Here is a 27,495-nt window from a genome sequence, read left to right as displayed (position 1 = left end):
GAATCTGTCCATTTCTTCTGTGTTTTCTATCTTATTGGTGTATAGGTTCTCAAAGTAGGTATTGATGATCTCTGGATCATCATTGTAATTTCACCATTGGATCACCGTTGTAATTTTACCCTTTTCATTCCTAATTGCATGGATTTGGGTCTTTTCTTTCCTTTTCCTGATAAGATTGACTAAGGGTTTGTCAATTTTGTTTATTCATTCAAAGAACCAACTCTTTGCTTCATTGATTTTTTTTTTGTCTTATTCTCCATTACATTGCTTTCTGCTCTGATCTTTATAATTTCCTCCCTTGTATGATCTTTGGGTTTGTCCTGCTCTTCTTTTTCTGGAAGCTTGATGTTCAGCACTAGGTTTTTTATTTGAGCTTGTTCTGTTTTCCTAATATGAGTATTCACTGCTATGAATTTCCCTTGTAAGACTGCTTTCATTGTGTCCCATAGATTCCAATATTTTGTATTGGTGTTGTCATTTAATTGTAGAAACTGTCTGATTTCTTCTTAAATTTCTTCTGTGACCAATTGGTTATCCAGAAGCGTGTTGTTCAATTTCCATGTGTTTATGAAATTCTTGCACTTTCTTTTGCTATTGATCTCCAGTTTCATCTCACAATGGTCTGATAATATATAGGGGATAACTTCAATTCCTTTGCACTTACTTAAACATGTTCTATGAGCAAGAATGTGATCTATTTTGGAGAACAACCAGTGTGCAGCTGAAAAGAATGTGTACTCTGATTTTGTGGGGTGGAACACTCTGTAAACATCTGTTAAGTTCATTTGTTCACAAGTTTGATTGAGTTCTAATATTTCATTGTTTATAGATTGGCACACTAGTATTTGGTGCATATATATTTATGAATGTCATCTCTTCCTGTTGGATTTTTCCCTTTACAAGGATGTCGTGACCTTCTTTGTCCCTCTTAATCAGTGTTGGTTTGAAATCCATTTGATCTGGAAAATAGGATAGCTACTCCTGCTTTATTTCAGGTTCCTGTTGCATAGAGTATTGTTTTCCACACTTTAACTTTCAGTCTATGAGTTTCTTTTTGAATTAAGCGTGTTTCTTGTATGCAGCATATTGTTGGATCTTGCTGCTTGACCCATTCTGCCAGTCTATTTCTTTTGATTGGTGAACTGAGACCATTAACATTGATGGTTATAACTGATATGTATTAACTTCTCCTTGTCATAACTTTTTCTTTTTGTTGGATTCTCCCCCTTTGCACTTAATTTCTTGTCATGACTGATGGATTCATTCTGCTGGGCTTCCTGGGGTTGTGATCCTCATTGTCTTTTCCTAGGATATTGTTTAGAATTTTTTGGAGTGCTCATTTGGTATTCATGAAGTATTGGTATTCCTCAGGTGCTCTTTGTCATGAAATGACAATTTCATGACAGATTTCTCCATCAATTTTGAAAGATAGTTTTGCAGGGTGCATCAATGTGGTTTGGAAGTTGTTTTCCTTTAGGGCTTGGCATATGTCACTCCAAGCTCTTGTTGCCTTGAGGGTTTGCATTGAGAAGCCTGCTGTGATTCTGATGGGCTTTCCTTCGTATGTGATTTGTTTCTTTTCTCTAACTGCTTATCAAATTTTGTTTTTCTATTGAGTTTCTGGAATCTTTTTTCTTTTTTAAATTAATTTTATTGGTACATTTTAGATATACAATATAATGACATTCATCATTGGAGATTTGTGTCTTTACATAATATATCTTGATTCTTATTTTTTCCCCATTCCCCTGCCCTCCCTTCAACTGCTCCATCCTCAGAAATCTTAACTATTATACACCTAGGTGTAGTTTTTTTTTATCATGGCTAGTTGAAGTCCTATATGCCTCACTTATCTGTATGTCAAGTTCTTTTCCCCTGTTTGGGAAGTTTTCTGCTATTACTTCTCTGAACAGGTTTTTTCATGTCATCTGCAGTCTGTCCTGTTTCTTCATTGACTCCGATCAGTCTTATGTTATCCTTCTTTGCATCATCTAGCAGCTGCTAGGTTGATTTCTCATGGTCCCTTACTATTTTTAAGAAATTTTTCTTTTCCTGGTCACTAATTGCAATCCTGTCTTATCTGTCTGAAATTCTGTCCTCACATTGGCTCATTCTGCTGCATAAATTTTCAATGAAGTTTTTAATCTCCTGGAAACCTGTTTGCATCTGTTTTATGGATTCCATTTGTTTCCTATGTTGGGATTGCATCATGTTCCTCAGCTTCTCTATTTTTTTATCTGTGTCTGCTCTAGATTTATAAATCATGTCTTGCACTATGGACACAATCTCTGTTGTTATCTGAGAAATTATTTCTGATTTCATGTTTTCCAGATTCTCCTTCATTGCCAGTTCAGGGTGTCCAGGTGGTTGAGTATCAGATTATTCCATCTCGGTTCCCTTTGGGGTAGCCTTAGGTGATCTGGAAGTCTGGTTTTGAAACCTGTTTATGTGTCTTCTCATTTCAACAGATGCAGCCTGCTGTACCTTTGTTGAGGCAACTTTTTGTTTACCCAGTGGTCTTCAATTTTCAGCAAGCCACTGACCGGCCTTTTCTCTCCTACACACCATGCACCTATTCTTGGGTTCAGAGTGGTCACCTGAATCCCTGCACTGTCCTGTTGTTGGGGAGGGGTTCTGGCTGGGTCTTGAGCACACTTGGGATGGTATCTGGCATGCCTCTGGCTGGGGCCTGCCCCCCTGCATAGCTGTTGTCTGGGAAGTCCTCTGGCTGGGGGCTGAGTGGGCTTCTAGCTGGGGTCTGCACACATTTACCAATGGTATCTGGGCAGCCCTCTGGCTGTTGCTTGCCCACCTGCATAGCTCTTTTCCAGGCAGGTCTTTGGCTGTGCCCTCTGGGCCCAAGCTGCTGGTGTGTGGGTGGGGCCCTGGCTGGGACCTGTGTGCACCAGTGTAACTCTGTTCTTCGGGTCTTTTTGCTGGGATCTGCATGCCCTTACAGATGGAATCTGGGTGTACCTCTGCCTATTGCTTGTGCACCTGTGGAGCTCTTTTCATGGTGGGGTCCTGGCTGGGATCTCTGTGCCCCCACCCAAGTCTAGTGCACATGGGTTTCTCACTGGGATCTGAGAGCACTTACTGATGGAATCTGTTTTGTTTCATTTTTTGAGACTGGGTCTCACTGTATTGTTGAGCCTAGCATTGAACTCACTGTGTAGCCTAGGCTGGCCTCAAACTCACATCAGTCCTCCACCTTTACCCCTCTGACTGCCAGAAATATAGGTGTGCACCACCTCACTCAGCTCTACATGAATTTTAAAACCAATTTTTCAATTTCTGGGTGGAAAAAGACAGCTGGAATTTTAATAAGAATTGCTTTGACTCTTGTAAATAAATTTAGCTATCCTAACATTACCAACTCTTCTAATCCATCCATAAGAGATTTCTTATAATTTATTTAGACTTACTAGAGCTTTAATTTCAATTGTTTTTAATTAAGTCTTACACTTCTTTGTTAAATGTATTTTTTAAATTCTCTCATTGGTACATTTTAGGTATGCAGTACATTTACATTCCTCACTGGGAACTTGTACCTTTACATGATGCAACTTGGTTCTCATTATTTTAACCCATTCCCAGCCCTCCCTTCACCCCCTCCACCCTTCCCTATTTACAAAGACTTTGTTTCCATTTTTTTAATTTTTTCATAATTTTTCCTTTCCCTTCTTTGCTTTCCCCTGCCCTTCCCACTTTCCCTACCCCTTTGGACCTTTTCATCCTATTTTGCATTATCAATTATTCATTCTCATCATTGGTACATTTTAGATATACAATATAATGACATTCATCATTGGAAATTTGCACCTTTACATAATCTCTCTTCATTCTGATTTTTCCCCCTTCCCCTGCCCTCCATTCAACCCCTCCATCCCTCCCTATTAACAAAGACTTTGTTTCCATTTTTCTATTTTCTCATATTAATTCCATTCCCTTCTTTCCTTTTCCCTACCCCTCCCACTTCCCCCACCCCTTTGCCCCTTTTCTTCCTATTTCACATTATCTATTATACCTTTTAGTCCTTATTTACACTTTCAGTTTCTCACACCAGAGAAACTATTCAGTATTTATACATGTGTGTCCTATTTATTTCACTGAAGAGTATTGCCTCAATGTGCATCCATTTAGCTATAAATGACTCTTATTTCTCATTTTTTATGGCTGAGTAGTACTCCATTTTATTAAAAAACCACATCTTCTTTATCCAGTCTCCAGTTGATGGGCATTTGGGCTGTTTCCAAGTTTCAGCTATTACAAACTGTGCTGCTATGAACATGGGTGCACATATATCACTGTGGTATGATTCTTTTAATTTTTTTGGAGAAGAAACCCAGCAGGGGAATAGCTGGATCAAATGGGATTTCCAGTCCTAGTTCTTTGAGGTATCTCCATACTGATTTCCACACTGGTTGCACCAGTCGACCCTCCCACCAGCAGTGGAGCAGGGTTCCTCTTTCCCCACAGCCCTGTCAGCATTTGTTATTGGTTGATTTCATGATAGCAGCCATTCTTTCTTGGGTGAGGTGGAATCTCAGCATTGTTTTCATTTGCATCTATCAAATGACCATTGATGTTGAACATTTTTCATGTGTTTATTTGCTATTTCTACTTCTTTGTCTGAGAAATGTCTGTTCATTTCAGATGCCCATTTTCAGATTGGGTCTTTAAATTTGAAAGGTCTGATCTTTTAAAGTTCTTTATAGATTCCAGATAGTAGGCCTTTGTCTGAGGAACAGCAGGTGAAGATTTTTTCCCACATTATGGATTGTCTCTTCACACTGCTGGTGGTTTCTCTTGCTGTGCAGAAGCTTTTTAATAAGAAGAGATCCCACTTGTTGATTGTTTGTGCTAGTTCACAGGCAACTGAGGTTTTGTTCATAAAATCTTTTTCTGTACCAATGTCTTCAATAGTTCTACCTAACCTCTGTTCCAGCCAGTTCAGCGTTTCTATTTTAAATTTAGATCTTTAATCCATTTCGATTTTAGTTTAGTGCATGGTGAGAGATATAGGCCTAGTTTTAATCTTTGACAAGTTGAAACCCAACTTTTCCAGCACCATTTATTAAAGAGGCTCTTTCCTCAAGTGAAGGTGTTTGGCTCCTTTATCGAAGATGAGATGGTTGAGTGTGTCTGGAGTTGTTTCTGCATCTTCTAATGTGTTCCACTGGTCCTCAGGTCTTGTTAAATGTATTTCTAACAATTATATTCTTTTAAGTTATATCACAATTGAAATTGTTTTATTCACTTCATCTTTGGTTTGTCCCTCACAGTGTAGAAATACACTTGATTTCTGGATATGATCTTATATCCTACAACCCTTTCTGAACTTGTCTGTTAGTTCTAATAGGGAATATTGTGTGTGTGTGTGTGTGTGTGTGTGTGTGTGTGTGTGTGTGTTCCTTAGGATTTTTACATACAGAGATGATGTCAACTATGAGTAGAGATAACTTTACTGTTTTCTTTTCAGTTTGGGCATTTTACCAATACAACACTGACTTACATTATTGCATCTTAATAGTAGGTTCCAGTGAATGTTGGGATAAGTCTTTTCTCCTTGCTTTTTTTCCTCAAAAATGCTTTAACTATTCTGGACTCTATTTCTATGTAACTTTTAGAATCATTTTATTAAATTCCATTAAAATTCCTTTGGGGCTTTAAAATTGGATTGTATTGAATCTGTATATTACTCTGGAGGTAATTTGCATATTTATGATACTTGGTCTTCTTAGCTATATACAGGATATATTTCTTCATGAATTTAGGTCATTTCATAATAGAATATTTTCTTTATGCTTTCTTGGGCTTTGTTCTAACTGGTGATGTATAGAAATAAACTTTCTTATGTTAATCTTGTATCTGCCAATTTGCTAAACTCACTTATTAATCTCATAATTTGTAGAAAATTTGTGTTATCTATGTAAATAGCCATGTCATCTACAGTAATAAATTACATTTCAACAAACAAGAATATGAAATAGGAAGTAAGCTATATGGATATTCAGGGAAGAAAGCACCAGTCAGAAAGAAATAGCATATACAAAGCTCTTAAAGCAAGACAGTAACTGATGTATTCAAGGAATATCAAAGGATTCAGAGTTCCTGGAATGCTTTGAGAAATCAGGAAAGTGGGAGGAGATGAAGTCAGAGATATTGGACCAGATTATGTAGGACCTTGTAGATTAGTTCCAGAGCTTAGGATTTTTGCTCAGATTTGGGCATCTATGGGAGGATTTTAATCAAAGAAGTGACATGGTCTGATTGGGGTTTTTGAAGGATTCCTCTAGCTACTATGTTGAGAATAGACTGTAAGAGTCAAGAACTAAACTAAGAAGTTGTGAGAGGTGGCCATTACAGTACTGTAATTTGATGACGTATTGATGATTTAGACCAGGAAAGTTTTAGGGAGAGGTGATAAAAATGACTATATTCTGTATATATTTTGAAGACAGACAAAAAGATTTGCCAACAGACTGGATGTTGCTTACAAGAAAAAAGGAGAATAAAAGATGATTCCAAGTTTTTAGTTTAAGCAAGTGGAAGAAGAGATTTTTTTATTAATAATATTTTTGACAAAGTTGGATACCGCTTCTGGGCTGCTGTACCACCCCCACCAGCACATAGGAGGTGAGCTGTTCCCAGTGCAAAGAGGAGGCTTCCGGGCCACCATACCACCCTGGCCAGCAGACAGGAAGTGAGCTGCACTGGCACCAGCAGCAGCAGCAGCACCACCACCACCCCCGTCTAAATGAGAAGACACAAACAATTCTCAAAACCAGACTTCCAGATCACCCACAGCAACCCCAAAGGGAAATGAGATGGAACACTCTGATGCACAACCCCATCTGGACTCCCTGAACTGGCAACAAAAGAGGACCTGGAAAAAATGAAATCAGAAATAATTTCCCTCATAACAGCAGAGTTTGTGCTCATAGTGCAAGACATGATTAATAAATCTAGAGATGAGCTGAGGAACATGATGGAATCCCAACATAGGAAACAAATGGAATCCAAACAACAGATGCAAACAGATTTCCAGGAGATTAAAAGCCCCATTGAAAGTCTATGCAGCAAAATGAGCCAATGTGAGGACAGAATTTCAGATATAGAAGATAAGATTGCAATTAGTGAACAGGAAAAGAAAGATTTCTTTAAAATTGTAAGGGACCATGAGAAATCAATCCAGCAGCTGCTAGAAGATGCAAAGAAGGATAACATAAGACTGATCAGAGTCAATGAAGAAAAAGAGAGTGCAGACGACATGAAAAAACTCTTCACAGAACTGATGGCAGAAAACTTCCCAAACAGGAGAAAAGAAATTGACATACAGATAAGTGAGGCATATAGGACTCCAGCTAACCTTGATCAAAAACAATCTACACGTAGGCATATAATTGTTAAGATTCCAGAAACCCAACAGAAGAACAAAGTTCTACAAGCAGTTAGAGAAAAGAAACAAATCACATACAAAGGAAAGCCCATCAGAATCACAGAAGACTTCTCAATGCAAACCCTCAAGGCAAGAAGAGCTTGGAGTGGCATATTCCAAGCCCTAAAGGAAAACAGCCTCCAACCCAGATTGATGTACCCTGCAAAATTATCTTTCAAAATTGATGGAGAAACGAGATACTTTCATGACAAAGAGCACCTTAGGTACTTCGTGAATATCAAACCAGTACTCCAAAAAATTTTAGACAATATCCTAGGAAAAGACAATGAGGATCACAACCCCAGGAAGCCCAGCAGAATGAATCCATCAGGCATAACAAGAAATTAAATGCAAAGGGGGAGAATCCAATGAACAGAAAAAGTCATGACAATGATAAGTCAATATGTATGAGTTATAACCATCAATGTTAATGATTTCAATTCACCAATCAAAAGAAATAGACTGGCAGAATGGGTCAAGATGCAAGATCCAACAGTATGCTACATACGAGAAACACATTTAATTCAAAAAGAAACTCGTAGTCTGAAAGTTAAAGGGTGGAAAACAATACTCCATGTAACTGGAACCTGAAAAAAAAAAGCAGGAGTAGCTCTCCTCTTTGCAGTTAAAGTGGCTTTCAAACGAAAATCTGAAACAATCTGGTCCCAAGAATTTCAGATAAGGGATAGTCAACTTGTATGTACAAATCTATTGTGAACATGTGTTTTCATTCCTCTCAAGTAAAAACTTAAGAACAGGATTGTTGGTTCTTAACAGTAATACAAGAAATTTCTATTTTGTTTTCCAAAATGGTTTTATCATTTTACATTCAAATTAGCAGTATTAGAAAGTTCTAACTGGTTCACACCTAAGCTGACATTTGTTCTTTTAAAACTTTTAACTTCATCTCCCTAATGAGTGTATAATTCAATCTTGTTATTGTACTGATTAGTATTTTTCCGATTCTAGTGTTGCACACCTTTCCTTGTGCTGTACTGGCTATTTATCATCATCTTGTGTCTACTTTTTAATTGGGTTGTCTATTAATGAGCTGTAGGAGTTCTTTATATATTCTGGTCATATGTTATATGGATTATAAATATGGTCTGTTTAAGAACTATTTTCCATTTTAACAATGTCATTTAAAGTTCTAAATTTTGATGGAATCTCGTTTATCAATTTTTTTCTTTTATACATCATGTTTTTTGTATCCTAGGAAGTTCTTGCCTACCCTAAATTCATAAACATTTTCCCTTATAATTTCTTCTTTAAGTTTTATAGTTTAATCTTTCATATTTAGGTTCATAGATCCTTTCAAGTTATTTTTATATATGGAAATAAAGGGTTATGGTTAATTTTTTACAAACAGATACCAGGTGTTCTAGTGCCATTTGCTCAAAACACTATCTTTTCCTCTGCTCTTGAATTGAGTTTATGTTCTATAAAATGTTAATGTTAAATAATCTTTCAAAACTCAGTGGGCCATATATGTGTGGTTCTATTTCTAGATTCTCTGTTTTATTCAAATGATCTATATGTCTTTCCTTACACCAACACTGCTTTCATTACTGTAGCTTTAGAGGAAGTCTTAAAATTAGGTACTAAATGTCTTCCAACACTTTTTTTTTCCTTTTTCTTTTTACTTTTCTAGGTCCTTTGTACTCCTACATAACTTTTAAATTTCAATATCCAATTCTTTATTTATATCAAGTATACACAGATCTGAATTTTTATATAAACCTTGTGTTTTCTAATCCTGCTAAATTCAAATACAAGTTCTAGGGAGTCCTCGAAATTTCTTAGTATTTTCTCTGTAGATGATCATTTCATCTACATATAAAGATTTTACTTCTACCTTGCCAATCCTATCCTAATTGTGTCACTTTATTCCCAGACTATTTTGATTTGGGCCTGTGTTTCAAAGTTTAATGGACAGATGAAGAGTAGGCATATCTGCCCTTGTTCCCCACCTTAGGGAGAAAGCATTGTACCTTCTCCATTCATATAAGGCATTTTTGCTGGAAGTATGGAGTACATGTCTTTGATCAGTTGAGAAGGTTCTGTTCTACTTCTAGTCTCCTGATAGCTTTTACCATGAACAGCTAAAAATTTTAGTTCAATACTTTCTCTTCAAGTATTGACAGGATCATATGGCTTTTTCCTTTCCTCTGTTAAAATGATAACTTATGGGGGTGGATCTTCCAATGCTGAACCAACACTGCCAGCCATATACTAAAACTGCTTTCTACATACTGCCAGATCTGACTTCTAACAGTTTGTTTTGTTAACCAAATTTCTATCTATGTTCATACTTTTTTCTTCTATTATCTTTATCCAGTTTTAGGATTAGCACAATGTTGATTTCCTAAAATGAGGGGAGAAGTGTTCCTTCTTTTTGCTGCTTTAAATGTTTGATATAATTTATCAGTTAAAATGTATATGAGCCTGCTGTTGTCATATAGGTAGGTTTTCAAGCTAGGAATATACTTTCTTTAATAGGTGCTATTCAAATTTTATATTCCCTCCAGAGTTAATTTCATTAATTTGTCTTCCAAGGTACTTCCTAGAAGTTGTCAAATTTATTTCAAAAAAGATTTTTGTGATATGCTTTCTATATCCTTTTAAATTCTGTAAAATCTGTGGTAATGCCTCCTAGATCTTGATATTGTAATTTTAAAAATGTATAATTGATATTGTGTAATAGGAAGAAAAGGTCTAAAGGAGCAGGGGAAGTGGGAGAGGAAGGGGAAAGGAAAGAAGGAAAAAGAAAACATATGAGAAAAGGGAAAAAATGGAAACAAAGTCTTTGTAAATAGGGAAGGGTGGAGGGGGTGAAGGGAGGGCAAGGGAAGGGGAAACAAAAATAAGAACCAAGAGACTCATGTAATGGTACAAGATCCCAATGATGTATGTAACTGTATTTTATACCTAAAATGTACCAAAAACTTAATGGGAAAAAAAGAAGAAGTTGGATACGAATTTCATATCAGTGTATTCTTTATAAGTCCTTTGAAATTTCTTTTGAGTCTTGGTACTTGGAAATGATTGCATTTCTCTCAAGAACTCGTTTCATCTTTCTTTCTTTCTTTCTAACTAATGGGGACTGCAGGTTATGTGACTCATTGCATTAGCTGCTTGGAAACTAAGAGCTACATTTGTGTCCCTTGTTGCAAGGATATAGATATAAAACATTTTTTTAATATTTTTATTTTTTGTATTTTTTTAGTATTTTTTTATTGACCTCCTTTGGGTTTTTTTGCCTTTATATTTTCTCAGTATTTCTGCCTTTTTGTCTTATATGTTGCATATCTTTTTATACCTCCTTAAAACAGGCAGTGTTTTAATAAATATAAATTCCTTGCATTGTATGCCACCAAAAATGAAGTGTGAAGTGTGGTATTAATTTTTAAAAATTAAATACACATATGTAAATGCACACACATAGTTTTGAGTACCAGCGATTTCCTATAACTCTGGATCATCCATTCAGCTCTAGTGAATAGTATTTTGTGCCAAGTACTGTTCTTGGCCCTTGGTACATCAATTAGTGAGCGCTAACATCAGAGACCATGCATTCCAGTAGAGCAGACACTAACAAAATAACAGCACATGTAGTAGGTTACTGATGTAGATAACATATCAAAAGATAATATATGCTATGGGGAAAAAGTCAAGCATGATTTGGGAGATTGCAGGTGAAGGGAGTGTAGGAGTTGCAACATTACACAGAGGGATCTCAGTGGACCACACTGAGAAAATGCCATTGATGGAGGTGAGGGTATGGATTATGTGCCTGTCTGAGGGAAGAGTATTACATCAGAAAAAAAAGCAAGTAAAGGTCCTCAGGTAGGAGTGTGCTTATCAGGCTTAGAGAATAGGTATGAGACCAGACTGACATTGAATGAGTGAGAATGGCAAAAAGTGAGTTGGGGAGTAAATTGTATAAGCAATAGTGGGAAACCTGTGGTATGCATGCTGCAGCGGGCTGTTTGTATCTAAAGATTTGCCATCACTGGCACACGGGCTTGTAGATTATCTTCTTTTCTGTGTGACAGCGCCATGATAATTTCAAGTATAAAAGAGGCATAATTTCACTGGCATTTTAAAAGGATCGCTCTCTTCATTATGCATAGCTTTCAAAGGAGTTGATAATTATTTCTGCAATTTTAGGTACATCACAGCTAATACTGACACAGAAGAACAGAGTTTTTCAGTGCCTAAGCCATTTAACACAGAGATAGAGGACTTAAAGTTAGATATCCTTCTTCAGAAGGCAGATCATTTACGCATGACTCAGTCTGGCAAGATGGAGAGTTTTGAGCTACTGTGTGAGCACAAAGAAAAGGTAAGAGCCACGTGACAAGAGCATGTTTATTTAGTTTTTATTTTACTTAATCTGTTAACCCATTCGCATTACGACCGTACTAATGACGTTATGTCCACATAACCTAAGAAACTAATGTGAAATTTTTCTGTAAAATGGCTAAAACTTTTCAAAAGTAAATATAAGATTTAGTTAGACTAACTTAAGGTAATAAAAATAGGAACTAGGCTTATAACCTTACAGATTTACTTTTATCTGATTTTTTGTTATTTTGTGTAATTAAGACTTATTTTACAACTGATAAAGAAGACATTAGGCCAAGGCATATAGTGCATCTTCTGTGGGGAGCAAAAAAAAAAGGTATTTTAAATTTTCTACGTTATTATCAGTATAATAGCTATCAGTGTGTAAAGCAATTTCTCCTAGTGGTCATTTTGCAGTGTTTAATGTTGGATCTGAATTGAAAAGCCATTTCCTCTCACCACCACCACTTTAAAAAGGGAATGGGGTGTATACAATATCCCAAAAAGAAATAAGCCTCTTTCTTTCCCATGTACAGTTTAAATTAATATTTGTTCAAGAACTTAGCCACACCAAACACATTGCCTAAACCCTAAGTATCCTAAGTATCAATACATACTTTATAAATGTGCCAAAGCATCACATGGTAACCCATAAAGATATACAATTATTGCCTACTAATAAAATTTTTTAAAACTTAAAAATCTCCACCCAAATTTTTAAAAGCATAGTGGAAGACAATTATAGTCTGACTGACTATACATTACCGACTTAATCTAAGATGTAATTTTATCTTTTTAGTTTAAGGATGAAATAGAATTTGTGTGGCGGTTTGCTCGAGCTTACGGAGACATGTTTGAGCTGTCCACAAATACATGGGAGAAGAAACATTATGCTAATATTGGTAAGTATTTTTTCAAGATAGATTATTCTCAAGCAGTAATTCCAGTAAACTATTGCTGGAGTTTTAGGGTGAAAGCCCAGCTCAGGGGGTCCCCACAGACCAGGCTCTATCCCAAAATGCCAGTCAGAGTGATGAGAGGAGCAGTGGTGAAGGACAGTAAAAGAGCTTTAATCAGCATTGCCATATCAGGAATGATATGTAAACAGGTTCAAGATCTGCCTTTGAGGAACTAACAAACTTTGAGATTTTACAGAAAATATGAACAAAAGCAAGGGTTGGGGGTTTGCATAGCTGGCAGGGCAGGTGTCTTAGTTACAGTACTTTCTCATTGCTGGGGAAAAATACCTGACCCCCACAAGTTGAAGGAGGAAAAGTTTATTTTAGCTCACAGTTTATAGAAGTTTCAGTCCATAGTTGGCTGGTTCCAAGGCATGGTGGCACAGCAGAGGAGAAATAGTTCATGGCATGCAGGCAGGAGGTAGCAAAACAGGGAGCCTTCCTTTCCCTTTTTATTCCACTAAGGCTACAAGCCCATTGGTTGGTGTCACCCACACCCAGGTGGTTCACCCCATTACCCACACCCATACCATGGGTTTACCCATGCTAAACCAATCAGAGAACTAATCCAGAGTACTACCATCAGAGGACTAATCCACCCATACCATGGTTTACTCATGCTAAACCAATCAGAGGACTAATCTAGTTATTGCACACCCATGATACAGCCACCTCCCAAAAGCCTCAACTATGAGCACATGAGGCTTAGGGAGAAATTTAGATAGGAGGACAGTAGGAAATCATGGTCAGGCCATAGTCTGGTTGATCATTATCTTGGGAATGATTCTGGGAGGTGGCTTTGGAGAAGTCCTTATGATTTGAGGGGAGGGAACAATCCAGTTCCCATGAGATGATTGCTCTTATTTTGGGGCCCAGCTTCAGTTCTGTCATGAGGCGATCTGTATGTGAGGTTCTGATTTTCCTGGAATCCTAGGTTACTGTAAATTTAGAACAATGACTGGAGACTTAGGTGGTGCTCCAGAGGTTCTGAAACAGGATGTTGTAAAACCTGGCAATTGAGGGCCGGGGACTTAGCTCAGTGGTTCCATCACATGCCTCGTAAGCGCAAGGTCCCAAGTTCAATCCCTGGTACCAAAAAAAAAAAAAGCTGGCAATTGAATGTCCTGCAAATCTTGAAAATACTTTACTCTTATCTTGGTGTCCTAGTGTTGAAGAAAGATGAGATATGTTAGATAAAATCAGGATTAAGAAATCTGTATGAACAGTTTTTAAATAGATACTCCTTAAGGGATTACCTACATACCTACATAAATACAGAGCTGAGCAAAGATCAAGTTTTGAGATACTGAAGGAGACAGATATAAAAATGAATGTAGACATGCCAAGCTCCATCCTGTTTTTTGTTACCTATTGTACATGTGGAGGCCTAGCATCTAAGTCCATGTTATAAATCCCCCACTGTCTAGTCTGTTCCTCAGCCTGGAAAGAATGAGAATTCTGGCCAACCGGGCTTTGCAAGTTTTCTGGTAAACTATTGTGAAAGAAGAGAATGAAATGAGAATTGAGTTCCTAGAGTGCCTAGTCACATCTAGAGTTCTATTTTAAAGGACAATTGTCTTTTCCTTCTAATCGTGTGTGTATGATGTTTGTTTTACCCTGGTAATAGCACATTTGCCTTTGTTTATACTTCTCTACTGAGTGTTTAAGACCCAATAGGTAGGCCCTATGAGGGGAAAAAATTAGCCTTTTTTGTTTCTACTATTAGGGTCAATCAGTGTTTTTCATAAAGGTTACTTTTGGTGCCTTGATGGTAACCTGTTGGCTTCTTTAGTTTTTTCCCACTACACATTGTATCATCTGTCGAGATAAGTTTGGGTCTTGCTGACCAGGTGACTTTCCTTGAAAGTGCTGGGGACATGCCCCTCCCAATTACCCTAGCTCTTTGTAGAATATAACTGCTTAGCTCCTACTCTCTGAGGTCTCCAAAATCCCCCTGATTCAGAAATTAGGTGACTCGGGTGAGTTGCAAGCCCCCTTTTTAGGGACCCTGTTATCCCCTGGGTGGTGGATGACCTTGGAGGGTTAGGGCCAAAATTTTATGTATCCTCTTAGCCCTTTCACCCACCTTGCTTTCGGCCTCCACATCTTGATTATTGAACATCACAAAGGTCATTTCTACCAGTTGTGAAGTGGGAGTAGTGGGTTTTGATGTTCCCAATGGTCACAGTTATCTTAGGACTTTGGGAGCGGTTTACTTTGGCCAATTTTGAATTAAGTTTTTCCCAATGCTGTTTTTAGAACTGAATTTGTTAGGGGATTGTCTGTTGACTAAAGCAAGTGTCCATGCCGGGGTATACTTTGGGTCAGAATGTGTTGCTTATAAGGATTCCTTCTCTGAGCAGCACCAATGGGCTGGATATTCCCTTTTCATGTGTATTGGAAAGCTGTAAACACCAAAGGGTATAAAGTAGCTCAAAGTGTGTAGTGACCACTCCCTTACACAGACCTCCCAGATAAGCTCAGTTCTTCCTAACCCGGGAACAATGTATGTTTTACTGAGGTTGTTCCTTATGATATATCATAAGTCAGTTACCCTGATACCTCCATTAAGACCCTAGTCACCTGGGGTCACCCAGAGAGGGGAGACCCTCATGTAGCTAAGTTTCCAAAAGGACCACTGCTACCAGCTGTCAGAATTGTTTGTAGCCTGTATCAAGCCAATTAGCATAAACAGAATAATGGACAAAAATCCACATAAAATGATTACATTAAACAACAATATCAAAAACACAGATTAATGATCAAGCTATAAGAACACATAAAACAATTACATTAAATCAGAGTGTACTTTCAGGTACATAGACCGTATTGTATTATAATAATAAATCATCTTTTTTCTTAGTCAAAGGTTTGTAGCTATAGTCAGCCAGAATTCTCCCTAGGGGGTTTCCTGATAGTACAGACTTAGTATTTCCCCTTGTTATACAAGCTACAGTAGAAATCTCACAAATACACTGGCTCCTTAACATACCTTTGTTTCTTCTTACCATATTTTGTATTTTGTACCATAGTTCCTGCAGAATTTCAAGTTTCTTTTTAAATAAAACATATGGCCTAATTCCAGAATAGCCCCAAAGAGCCCAGACAGCAAAGAAATAAGAAAGAGCAAGGTCCAGTGTGCACAATCATAAACAAGTTACCAGGGATTTTCATCTAAAGGCTTGTAAATTCTAAGGCTCATTTTTTGCTTCACCAGTGTAGAAAGCAGCCAGCCAGTCCTGCCCTGAGTTTAACAGAAGTGTGGGACCTATTCATACTTTCCCCTTCATCTAGGGTCATCTAGCTGTGAGTGATTACTGTAACATCCAAGGTGTGTGCTTTCTCCTAGCTGGCTCGTCAAATTTGTTACCAGTATTTCATGGCAAATGCCCCTGCTCTGGAGGTACCAATAGATCAGACTTGGCCTGATTGATCCCACACCATCAATCAAGATGAAATGAGCAATGGGAAAAGGACAAGAAAAGAATTTTAATCAGCATGACCATACCAGGAAGGTCAGATAAAGAGATTCAAGATAGATCTTTGAGGAGCTGTCAGAAACTTTGAGGCTTTATAGAGAATAAAGGTGAGGGTTGGAGGTTTGCATAACTAAAGACTTACATAGCTGACAAGGTAGGTAATCCTGCTCAAGCCATCCTCCGGTTGATTATTATCTCAGGACTGGTTCTCTGAGTGCCTTTGGAATAATCTTTATGTCTTGAGGGGGCAACCTCATTCCCATGACATGATTGCTCTTGTTTAGGAGCCAGCCTCATTTCTGTCATGGAGTGATCCATCTGTGAGGCTGTGTTTTTCCTGGAAGCCTAGGTAACTAAAATGTTAGGACAATGAGTGGAAACTTCTGTGCATCACCATAAGAGATCTTTAACAGGACATTGTAAAAGCTGGCAATTGAATGTCCCTGAAAAATCTTGAAAATACATTATTACTGTTATCTTGGTGCCTCAGTCCTGAAGGAGGCTGAGATAGATTAGGTAAATTCAGAGCTAATAAACCGTGATCAGTTTTAGTTTTTAGAATCAGTTTTTAGACACATGCTCCTTAAGTGATTAACATGCATATGTGCAGAGCAGATCTAGGATATGACCCATAGTTTTAAGGTAATAAAGGAGACAAATATAAAAATGAAGATGCAGATTTTAGTTATCCATTGGGCATTTTGAGGGCCAGCTTCTAAGTCTCTGTTATAAAACCATTAATTTTAACTAAACCTAAATTATCTTAAACTAATATGTTTAATCTATTTCAATATATCCCGTACCAAAAAATATACAGTCTCAGAGCAGAAAGATTTTTAGGACTAAAGTATATATTCTTTTAAAATACAGTATCAAGGGGCCAGGGATTTAGCTCAGTGGTTCTGTTGCCTGCCTTGTAAGCGGAAGGTCCCAAGTTCGATCCCTGGTACCAATTAATAAATAAATAAATAAATAAATAAATAAATAAAATACAGTATCATATTAGAATAGGCAACGGATAGGGCCGGGGATTTAGCTCAGTGGTTCTGTCACCTGCCTTGTAAGCGGAAGGTCCCAAGTTCGATCCCTGGTACCAATAAATAAATAAATAAATAAATTTTAAAAATACAGTATCATATTAGAATAGGCAACTGATAGGGCTGGGGATTTAGCTCAGTGGTTCCACCACCTGCCTCGCAAGCGCCAGGACCTGAATTCGATTCCTGGTACCAAAAAAAAAAGAGAATAGGCAACTGATAAAACTCAATACTATCCTTTAGAATTTATAAAATTGCACAAAGACAAGTCATTACTTGGTAGTATGGTATTTGCAGAGCAATAATAGGCAGAAGATCATTGTCTCCAGTAGTAACCTACCTAACACATCTTACTTCCTGAAATAATTCCAGGGTCCACAAAGAAAAAACCTCTCAGAGTTCAGTTCATGTTTTTTCAACATGTATGTTGATGAAACAAGATTAAGCTTGAATTGATCATTGTTTAAGCTAAATGATGAGTACATGGTGGCCCATTTTACTGTCATCTGTACTTTTTTGTATGTTTTTGAAATTTCCCATATTAACAAAAACAAAACAGCCAGAATGTCAATTTTTGTTTTTCGTGGTATTATTTTTGCATTTCACCTTGACTCTCAATGAATGTCACAATGCTTTCATGCAAAAGCCCCTAACCACCATCTCTCTGAACTTCAACATAATAATTTGACATCACAATCCTTTTAATCCTACTTTTATTCCAAAGCCTCCATATTTCAGAGTTTTTCTTCTCTAAGATACCATGAGAAATAAAGAAGAGTCTAGTTTCCTATCAATTTCACCTCTGCAGAGAAAGTTTTAGAAAACTCATTGTGATACTCCTTCCTTCCACTTCGAGATTTCTTTGCTAAATGACCTCTGCCCTCCTTACTTCCCCTCTTGTTCTTTACACATTCATCATCAGCTTTATGGGACAGTTCTGTAGCAGTCCACTTTGTAACCCATATACACACGGGAATTCTAGAAAGGATAATTTTTAGCTTCAAGGAAAATAAACATTTAACCAAAGAGAACAAAGGAATTTGTCTGCCGATTTACTGAGAAAATCAAAGTATCCTTATGTAAAACTGTTTGATATTCATCAAGATTAATTACATTTCTTTCTTAAGCACCTGCCCTCCACTAGACATTATATTAGCAGGTAGAATAAGATTGCAAAAGCCAGGCATGATGATGCATACCTGTAATCACAGTGCTTGGGAGATTAAGGCAGGAGGATCATTGTGAATTTGAGCCGAGCCTATGCTACGTAATAAGTTCAAGGGCAGCCTGAAGAATATAGTGAGACCCTGTCTCAAAACCAAAACAAAACAAAAAGAATAAGATACCAAAATAGCCACGGTCTCAAAATAGACTGGGGAAACTTATGACTTTGTGTGGAGGGCCATATTATTCAAATAATCATCCATATGGAAGAAATAAACTGAATGAGTCTATTATTGCAGAAGATAGAGGGTCATAAGAACATATATAATGGAAAGGAGGATATAAAAGCAGAAGCTGGAGGTTCATGCAGGGAAGCCTTTCTTATGGATGTAACAGTTGCCCATAGGTGAGATTATTTTGAATCTCTATTTTAAAATGAGTTAGGAGTTTAATTACGAAACCAAGTAGTGAAAATGGAAAAGTCTAGAGGAAATTTGGGGACAAGGATGAAACATAGTATTGAAATAGAATATATTTTTTAAAAGACAGTTTATAGTACCAAAGAAAAAGGAAAAGTGCCTCAGATGTAGTCATGCAGATATTGAAGTAAATTTAAAAGGATTCCTTTTATTCATCCATTTAAGAAATATTAATTCAAAATTATTGTGTCCAAGAGCAATGTTAAAATAAGGTTTAGAGGGAGACAGAGAGAGATAAAGAAGGACATAAATATGATTTAAGATAGTGCCACACTAAGGAACCCAAGTATGGAAAGATTAATAAAGAAACAAGCAATTATAATTCTGTATATCAGGAGCATGTGCGTAGTAAGGCCATGACCAAGTACTGGAGCTGAGAACAAGAATCCAGACCAGTGTTGAATGCTGGATTCAGTATGAGGAAGAAGTGCTGAATGTTTTTTCTCATAATAGTGTTTGAAACTGTTATGCTAAGGAAAATTTTGCACACTAGAGAGTTTAGAATTCTTTTTAAAAACTCACAATGACACATCTGCCTGGCAAGTGCAAGGTCCTGAGTTCAAGTCCTAGTACTGAAAAAAAAAGTGTTTAACAATTAAATATCAATGGACAAAAAGAAAATAATAGTAAAAACCCACAATGAGTATATGATTATTCAGTACTTTTTTAAAATATTATAATTGGCCATTACTTGTATTCCAAATGAAATATAAATCTTATATTTAAAGGAACATTACACTACTATATTCATAATTAAGTAAGCAATATGAATGGCTCAAAAAGATCACAAAATACTGTTCTGTAAGAGAAATGTCTTTCCTTTGGGGCGTCAGCTGTATAAGGGAGCCTGGGAAAACAGTCTGTATATTGTCCAACTTCCTTTTATATTCTGATAGTGATGGACTTACCTCTATTTTAAGCCTGTATTAGGACATTGAAAGCTTTATTCATCTAACAATGTATCTAAAATTTTGCCTTAATTTTTAATGTTTTTACTATTAGTATGTTTTTAAACATTTAAAAAATTACTAACTCCTTTAATATTTGTCATCAATGTAATAACAGTTACTATTAAAATACTTTTTAATTTTTCTAATTTATGTAGATTTCTCCATGGGATAGTTCACTTAATGGATGGACTATATAGTGCATTCTTAACAAATTAACAAATAGGATTATGGTTTTAGAGTAAATGATCATTATTCATGAAGATTGTATCAATGATTTATGTATAAAGACATTATATATATATATATATATATATATATATATATGAATCATTGGATAGTTTCTTCAAGAAAAAAATGGAGCAGAGGGAAAAAAGGCATAAAACAAAGTAGGGCCATTTTTGAGTCTCAGAATGTGATTCTCTTTTGTTGCAAGCATTTTGATTTTTCCATCCATTAGACAAGCCTCTGTCCAAAGTAAGTTTTGATGATAAAAGTTATTTTAAAACAAGTAAAATGATTTGGGAAAATCATTTATATTGCTGAGTTTGCCCAGTATTATGAATCATTAGACAAGAGCTTCTTAGGGAGCCTTCATTGCTCATTTAGACAGAGGCGCTCACTAGCCTGTGCCCATTTTCTGTTTTACTATTATTTTTGGCATGTAATTTACTTATTCATCAGTCTGCTGCCTCCTGAACTGTGAGCCCTTGGAAGTCAAGGAATGTCTCTTATTTGACTTTTTATTCCCATATGTTCACAAAAGTAAGGGACTTAGGCACTCAGTAATTGTTGCTTGACTTGATAAAAAAATTCCTAGTATGTTTTGAAGTAATAACTGAATGACCTTTCTTGCACTTGGTTGAATCAGCTAATTCAGTGGATGTTATATGTGAGTGTTCATCAGAATCACTGGAGATACATTAAAACACAGGTTGATGATTGAGTGAACTCCCAAGTTTGTGACTGTGGCTCAAATGTGCTTCTAACGTGTTTCTGGGTGATGCTTTTGGTCTTGGGACCATATTTTAGGAACCACTGAATTCAAGAATTTACCTTCTAGCAACTCACAAGAAGGTACTAAGCATAACTATCTTTATCTTTCAGGAAAAACATTAGGTGAAAAAGCTATTACTAGAGCACCTCTGAATGGCCACTGTCATATGTGGTAAGGAGACTCGATTTGTGAAGTTTAAAAAATTCTAATATGCCTCTTTATCTATTGTGCTTGATTTCTAAAAATATGATTGATCATTGATCTTGGTAGAAAAATGTATTTAGTAAATAATACAGCAGCTGTTCTTGTTTATTTTTATGTACTTTTCTCTAGATGTATTTTAAATGTAATTAAGATAAACTCTCATTGCACTTTTCACAAATGAATCTACCAAATCTAGTGGCTTTGAAAATGACAAATTATAATTAAATAACTTTAAGATACCATTTTGTTTAAAAACACTTACTAAACTGATGCCATATTTCCAAACATGAGGTAGAAAGAATGCTTCAAATAATAAAAAGCACATTGAGTTCAATCCCCGGTACCAAAAAATAAGCATATTAGCCATTTTCTTCTGATTTGAGGAGTCATGGGATACAAATTCCACAAGCCAAAGAAATACTGGTTACAAGAAAGCTCAAATAAAATGCATTTAATCAGTTGGATGGGCATAGGTGAATATCCTTGGAATAAGAAAAAAATATTCATGATTATATTTTGGACCCTTATATTATTTTAGGACTATAAAACACAAACAAGAAGAAATATTTTTTTAATTATTACTATTCCTTGTGATTATATTTTGACATTGTGATTTAGTTCCTTAGTTTTTTCCCCCCCTCACCAGCAGTAGAAATAACTCAAGAGGCTAGGAAGATTCAATAATAAAGTAATTTATGATCGTTTCCTCAGTGTTAATTTGCATGACATCTGCCCTTCTTTGGAACTGTTTTATTCCCCTACAAGCACTCAGGCGAAAATCCCTCTCATTACAGCTTTCTTTCTACTGGTCCCCATTTGTCCCTCAGGAAACTCATTTTTGTCCACCGAATTATTTTCCAAACAGATTTGTTTCGTACTCTGTGGTCAGCAGGGGGAGCTCCACTCACAAAGACTTGGCAGGAATCGGGTAAAGTTTGATCCCCCACGTTCTAAACACACACACACACACACACACACACACACACACACACACACACACACACACACACACCCAAAAGATGAAAAAGTCTTTGGAAGTTACCTTTACTTGAGTTAAGATGAGAGTAAGCCTAGCTCCTGACTTCTTTTATGGGCTGGTGTGAGGTGAAACCTATCAAAATTCTCAGACCCTCAGTCTCTACGTCCTTCTAGTGAAGTCTGCCTTCTCGCATGTAGCCTGGAAATGGCTAAGGGGCAAGGATGGAAGAACCTATGAATCATTTCCCTAGCACGCCACCCGTAGGTAGTAGAATATCTTGATTTAGGAATTAAAGTAGAGAAAGTATTATTCTTCCCATTTGCACTTATGTAAAAACTAAGAAAAATTTTGCAGTTAATATCCTGGTACAGATTTTTAAGATCACGTCCCAATTATGTAAGGGTCTTGGCTATTATTTCTATAATCAAATTTACCTAAATCATTTAATGTACATAATGCTAATATATATACTAATAAATTTATGTATGTAATAAGGTCTTCTAGTCTTCTGCTTTTAGGGGCATGTATAATTAACTTGTGCTGATCACGTTATACTTCCTCTGCATCTCTTTTGAAATTGAAGGTCTTTAGGAGTTGGCTATCCAGATTAGGATGCAGAAAGAACATCCATGTTTTGCTCTTAACTCTGCGCTCCCGCTCCCCTCCCGCTTCCTTTCTCCTCTTTCCACCTGTCCCTCCTCCTCCCCGTTGCTATCCTTCTGCTGTCCTCTTCTCCCCTACATTCATCTATACCCATGAAAAATGACATTAAACAGTCTACTTGATGTTAATTCTCAGTTTGAGGAGATTTATTGATGTGATTTTTCAAATTTCATAGAGAAATAATATCGAATCTTCTCTGAGAGTTTCATAATCTTGTAAGCATAGATCATGTGAACTTGCTCCTAGCAGGCTTCCCAGCCTGTCTTCCATTAATCTGGCTACTTCTTTATCTTTTCTTTCTTCTTTTTTTCTTTTTTGCTGTGAACTACATGCCTTGTTTATAACGGTGAGATTTAGCTCTGAGAGTAAATCTTATTAATATATACACAAAGTAATGACCCAGTTGTGCTTTACATGATTTCTTATCAGTTTTTAATTTTAAAATATTACAATCAATAGATTAATAGAAATGTAATAAATTTGAATATCAATTTAATCTTAATTCTTAGAATTTGTTACTAAATACAAAAGTACTCAGTATATTCAAAAGTATTCTATATATTCAATTAAATAGTAAAGTTTAAGGTGATGAAAAAAGAGAAACTTAAACTCTGAGAAATAAGAGTAAAATGTAGGTAAATTGATTCCGTAATCAATTGCAATAAAATGTTGACATAAAATCTTTTTCTTCTGGAATCTTTTCCAGTATGCTAAGACACTAATAAAACTTCTCTTTCATTTAACATAAATGACAAACTATGGCCTTCAGACCAAATCTGACAACCTGTTTTTGTAAATAAAGATTCATTAGAGCACATCTGCATATGCATTTGTTCGTAGCAGAGTTGAAGAATTGTAGAAGAGACTGTCTTGGCCTCAGATCCTAAAATAGTAACTATCTGGCCCTGGGGCAGAAGTTTACAGACTTGTAAACTACTTTGAAATAAAAGATGTACTCTCTTAACAATAATTTTCACAAAGGGTTGATATTTATGGGAAAATTGGGAAAAAATATCATTTTAAATATGTAGTTTTCATCTTTGTGTTTTCCAAAGTGAAATTGCTTTGCAGCTTTAAGGCTGCATAAGCTTTCTGTAAGATCCTGATGTTTTTGTTGTACCAGCCTAACATACTTTTGGAATCAAGAGCATAAAGTCACCAATGGGTTTGCAGTTTGTTGGCCAAACAGGGCTGGCTTTAATTACAAATAATGTCTTACATATTTGTTTTGTTCTACTGTTTGCAAATTATATCCACATGTATTACACACCAGCCTATTTCCATTTTCTAGAAATAAGCAAAGCCCACTGCATGCGTGTGTGTGTGTGTGTGTTGATTATTAACTAGGGCCACAAAATAAGTGGAAAAACAAAAGCCAGAACTCAAGTCCTGTATTCTTATGTGCACAGTTCTTCTTCTATTTGAGTATGCTGTTTCTGCTTTCTCATTATATAAGTAGTGTTGGCACTGAGTAAAAACTACCGCAGGGAAACTAATGAAGTTAAATTAGTAGTTGTTGAAATAGTATTGCCAACTAGTAAGGGTTTATCCAATAACAATGCAAAGAAAATACAGAACTATAGTTCTGTAGTCATAATTTTTACAGTGAGAATGACCTGTAGATGGAACTAATACACCATATTGTGAATTAACTTTCTTCAGAGTTCCCATCAAGCTGAGAATTTGAGAAATAAAACACTAAATTATACTTTTAAATGAACAATACAAAAAAATTAAAATTAAAACACAAGCATGCACAAAAGTATAAACTGATTGGAACAAAAGTGATGATCTTTTAGGGGAAAGTAGCCAGGTGATCTTTGAATTATGGCATATAAGAAAATAAATAATTTCAATTTAAACAGATTTCATAAAATATGAAAAATGTAAGACTAGTGAGAGATTGTTTAAACAGAAAAATTTTGTATTTTGTGTAATAATATTAGTAAATCATGGGATTATTTTTCTATTTTTCTTCACTCAGAATAACTTCGAATATGTGGAGAGAGCAAACTAAAAGCTTAAAAATGTGGATAAGTTTTTCAGAAAACAGAAGATTGATCCCATCAGTATTTTGTCCACCTCTTCCTTTTATTGTAGCACAGAGTTAATTGGGTTGTTTTATGAATCTCTAGATGAAGAAGTTTAAGTAGACCCAACATAGATATTTCTAAAAGTGCAACATAGTCAGTTTTTTATTTCTCTGCTGGTAGACAGAGTGGGGAAAAGGGCATAGCATGAAATTAAGCAAAACATTGAGGAAGCTTCATTTGTAACATCTTTGTAGACCACACGTAGAAATGCAAGCAAGCTAATGGGCTCCCATGCTGCCTGAAGGGCTTGTGCCTTGGCTATTCAACAGATCATTGTCATCCTGGGGTTGATTCTAGAGCCAAGTCTATCTTAGACCCCAGTGTATTCAACAGTTTTGACAGTGAATGAAAACAGAAAACATGCTTATAAAAGTTATAATTAATACAATATTAGAAGGAACCATTACATAATGGGGGAACAATAGTAATTCAAAATATTTTAACATTTTTTAAAAGATGCTGAACGATATGTGAATTAATAGCAATAAATGTGGAATGCCTAAAAATATTAGAGAAAAACAGATGAGAGTTTGAATAAAATATGAAGTTTAATTTATAGTAGTATGTTAACATGAGTTCATTGTGACAGTTGTATATCACTATTGGTACAACTCTGACAAATGTCCTGTAGTAATGTTACAATAGGAAAAACTAGGTGTAGGATATATGGAAATTGTTGGTACATTTGCAACTTTTCCATGAATCTAAGTCTATCCCAAAAGAAAAGTGTACTTAAACAGAAAATTATCTCAGGTTTTAAGTCCAAATAAGTTGGAAAATTATAATGTCCATAACAAAAATAGAGAGTTTGTGAAGGTAGTTGTGGGAAATTTTGGAAGAACTGGAGTTATTCTACAATCTAGAACTCTTTGGGAGAAATAATATCTAACAAAATGTCAGAAGGCATTTCAAAAGAACATAGTGGACAAGCTGGATAGAGCTATATCTGTTTTTAAAATGGAATGAATAATAACTTTCCAAAATCATCAGGCAAACTCTGGTAAACTCTACCACATATTTAAGTTGGTACCACATATACCAACTTTCTACACTCTCTTCCAGAAGACAGAAGCAGAGGGTATACTTTACAACTCATTCTATGAGGTCAGCACTACCCTATTAGGATATATATGAATTTTTTAGAAAACAGCTTTATGTACTAAACATTGCATACCATATAATTTACAAGCTTAATATGTAAGATTCAATAGTTTTTAGCACATTGACAGAGTTCTAGAACTATAACTACAGTCAAACTTTGGTCATTTTTATTATCCTAAATCAAAGCACTGTATCTACTAGCTCTCATCTCCCAGTCCCTCCCCTTAAGTCTAGGTAACCACTGAACTGCCCTCTATGTTTATAGATTTTCCTATTCTGAGAATTTGTTTATTTCTGGGTTTTTTTTCAAAATAGACTGTGTTCATAACAACAATAAAAACAATATATTCAAAGAAATTTAAATCCTGCAAAGTGAGTTCTCACACCACGTTAGAGTGAAACCAGAGACTGCCAACAGAAACACAAAGTACCTAGAATTTAATAGTGTTTTTCAATTTATAAGTCTGTTGACAATGTGTTTTCCACTTTGATTATGATTAGACTTTTTCTTAGAGTTTCTTTATGACTTTAATGTTGATGATGGCAGTTGTAGTAGCCGCTCACATTCAAAACTTCCTGCCGGGGATTTAGCTCAGTGGTTTCGCCGCCTGCTGCGCAAGCACAAGGACCCGAGTTCGATCCCCGGTATCCCCCCCCAAAAAAACTTCCTGTGTGCTAAGCACTGTTCAAGCACATTGCATGACCCACTTCACCCTCACAACATAGATATGGAATAGAGTGTTAGTATCCCCAGTTATAGATGACGAAACTGGCCTCATGTTAATGACAAATATTTATTTCTAGGGCCCTTGCGTCTATATTACTGCTTTTGTAAAATATTAATGAATGCTTTAGATAATTTTTACATGTTATATTTTGGTGGTATTTAAAAATTTATGTGATAGACACTATCTTTATCTTTTCAGGTATGCAGTTTTGTGTGGCTGTGTATCTCAATTTGAGGGCTTACAAAACAAAATCAACTATGGACATCACTTCAAGGTATTTCTTGAAATGAAAAATGTTTTAATGTGGCTATATATTTCATTAGCAGGTATAAAACAGATTGGTCGGCAAGGTAAGCACTAAGGATTTTTTATTTTTGTCATGTAAATGGTAAGAAATGAAATGGTACTCCAAATAGTACTGTGACAAAAAGAATGAAACTGTCTGGGTAATTAAATATTATTATTTCAGATCCTGAACCTATAGTAGATGAGTATTATGTTTTCAAAGATTAGCCCTTTGGTCATGGGCTCACCGGTATTGTACTTAGGACTGGGATTAGTTAAAAATTTCTGCATATCGACTTGGTAGAAGGAGTAGGATCCAATCTAGAGCTTAAACTCATCACGATAGATGAACAAAATCAGTAATTCACATAATCCCACTTACTATTTGCCTCCAATTATAATAGCCAATGAATAACTCTTCAGACTCCATAATGGCAGGAAGGAGAAATCAGTTTCTTATTTCCTAGCTTCCTGTAATCATCCTGGCAGTGCCAGAATAGATTCCTATCCCATCTAGCTCTGCTGTTTTTTCCTCTGTTACACTCTTCTCCAAGATATCTGATACATGTAAAGTCACCTCTTTGTTATTCAC

The 27,495-nt window shown here is 36.0% G+C and overlaps 1 protein-coding gene across 17 annotated transcripts in view; it reads left to right on the top strand.

Moving 5' to 3' along the window:
• Positions 1–27,495, top strand: part of Rmdn2 (regulator of microtubule dynamics 2) — a 102,933-nt gene that overhangs the window by 26,021 nt on the left and 49,417 nt on the right. For all 17 annotated transcript variants that reach the window (XM_087216471.1, XM_087216470.1, XM_087216469.1 and 14 more), the window contains 4 exons: positions 11,612–11,786; positions 12,588–12,690; positions 20,961–21,021; positions 26,817–26,892. In XM_087216471.1, the coding sequence (XP_087072597.1) occupies positions 11,612–11,786; positions 12,588–12,690; positions 20,961–21,021; positions 26,817–26,892 (415 nt within the window). The remainder of the gene's footprint in view (positions 1–11,611; positions 11,787–12,587; positions 12,691–20,960; positions 21,022–26,816; positions 26,893–27,495) is intronic.

Source organism: Heterocephalus glaber, unplaced genomic scaffold (assembly GCF_053883595.1).
Source record: "Heterocephalus glaber isolate CG9 unplaced genomic scaffold, H.glaber_assembly_v1.0 deba00001457, whole genome shotgun sequence".
In the NCBI taxonomy this organism is placed as follows: Eukaryota; Metazoa; Chordata; class Mammalia; order Rodentia; family Bathyergidae; genus Heterocephalus; species Heterocephalus glaber.
Note: the sequence above shows the minus strand (reverse complement) of the source record. Positions and strands in the feature narration are given on the sequence as shown.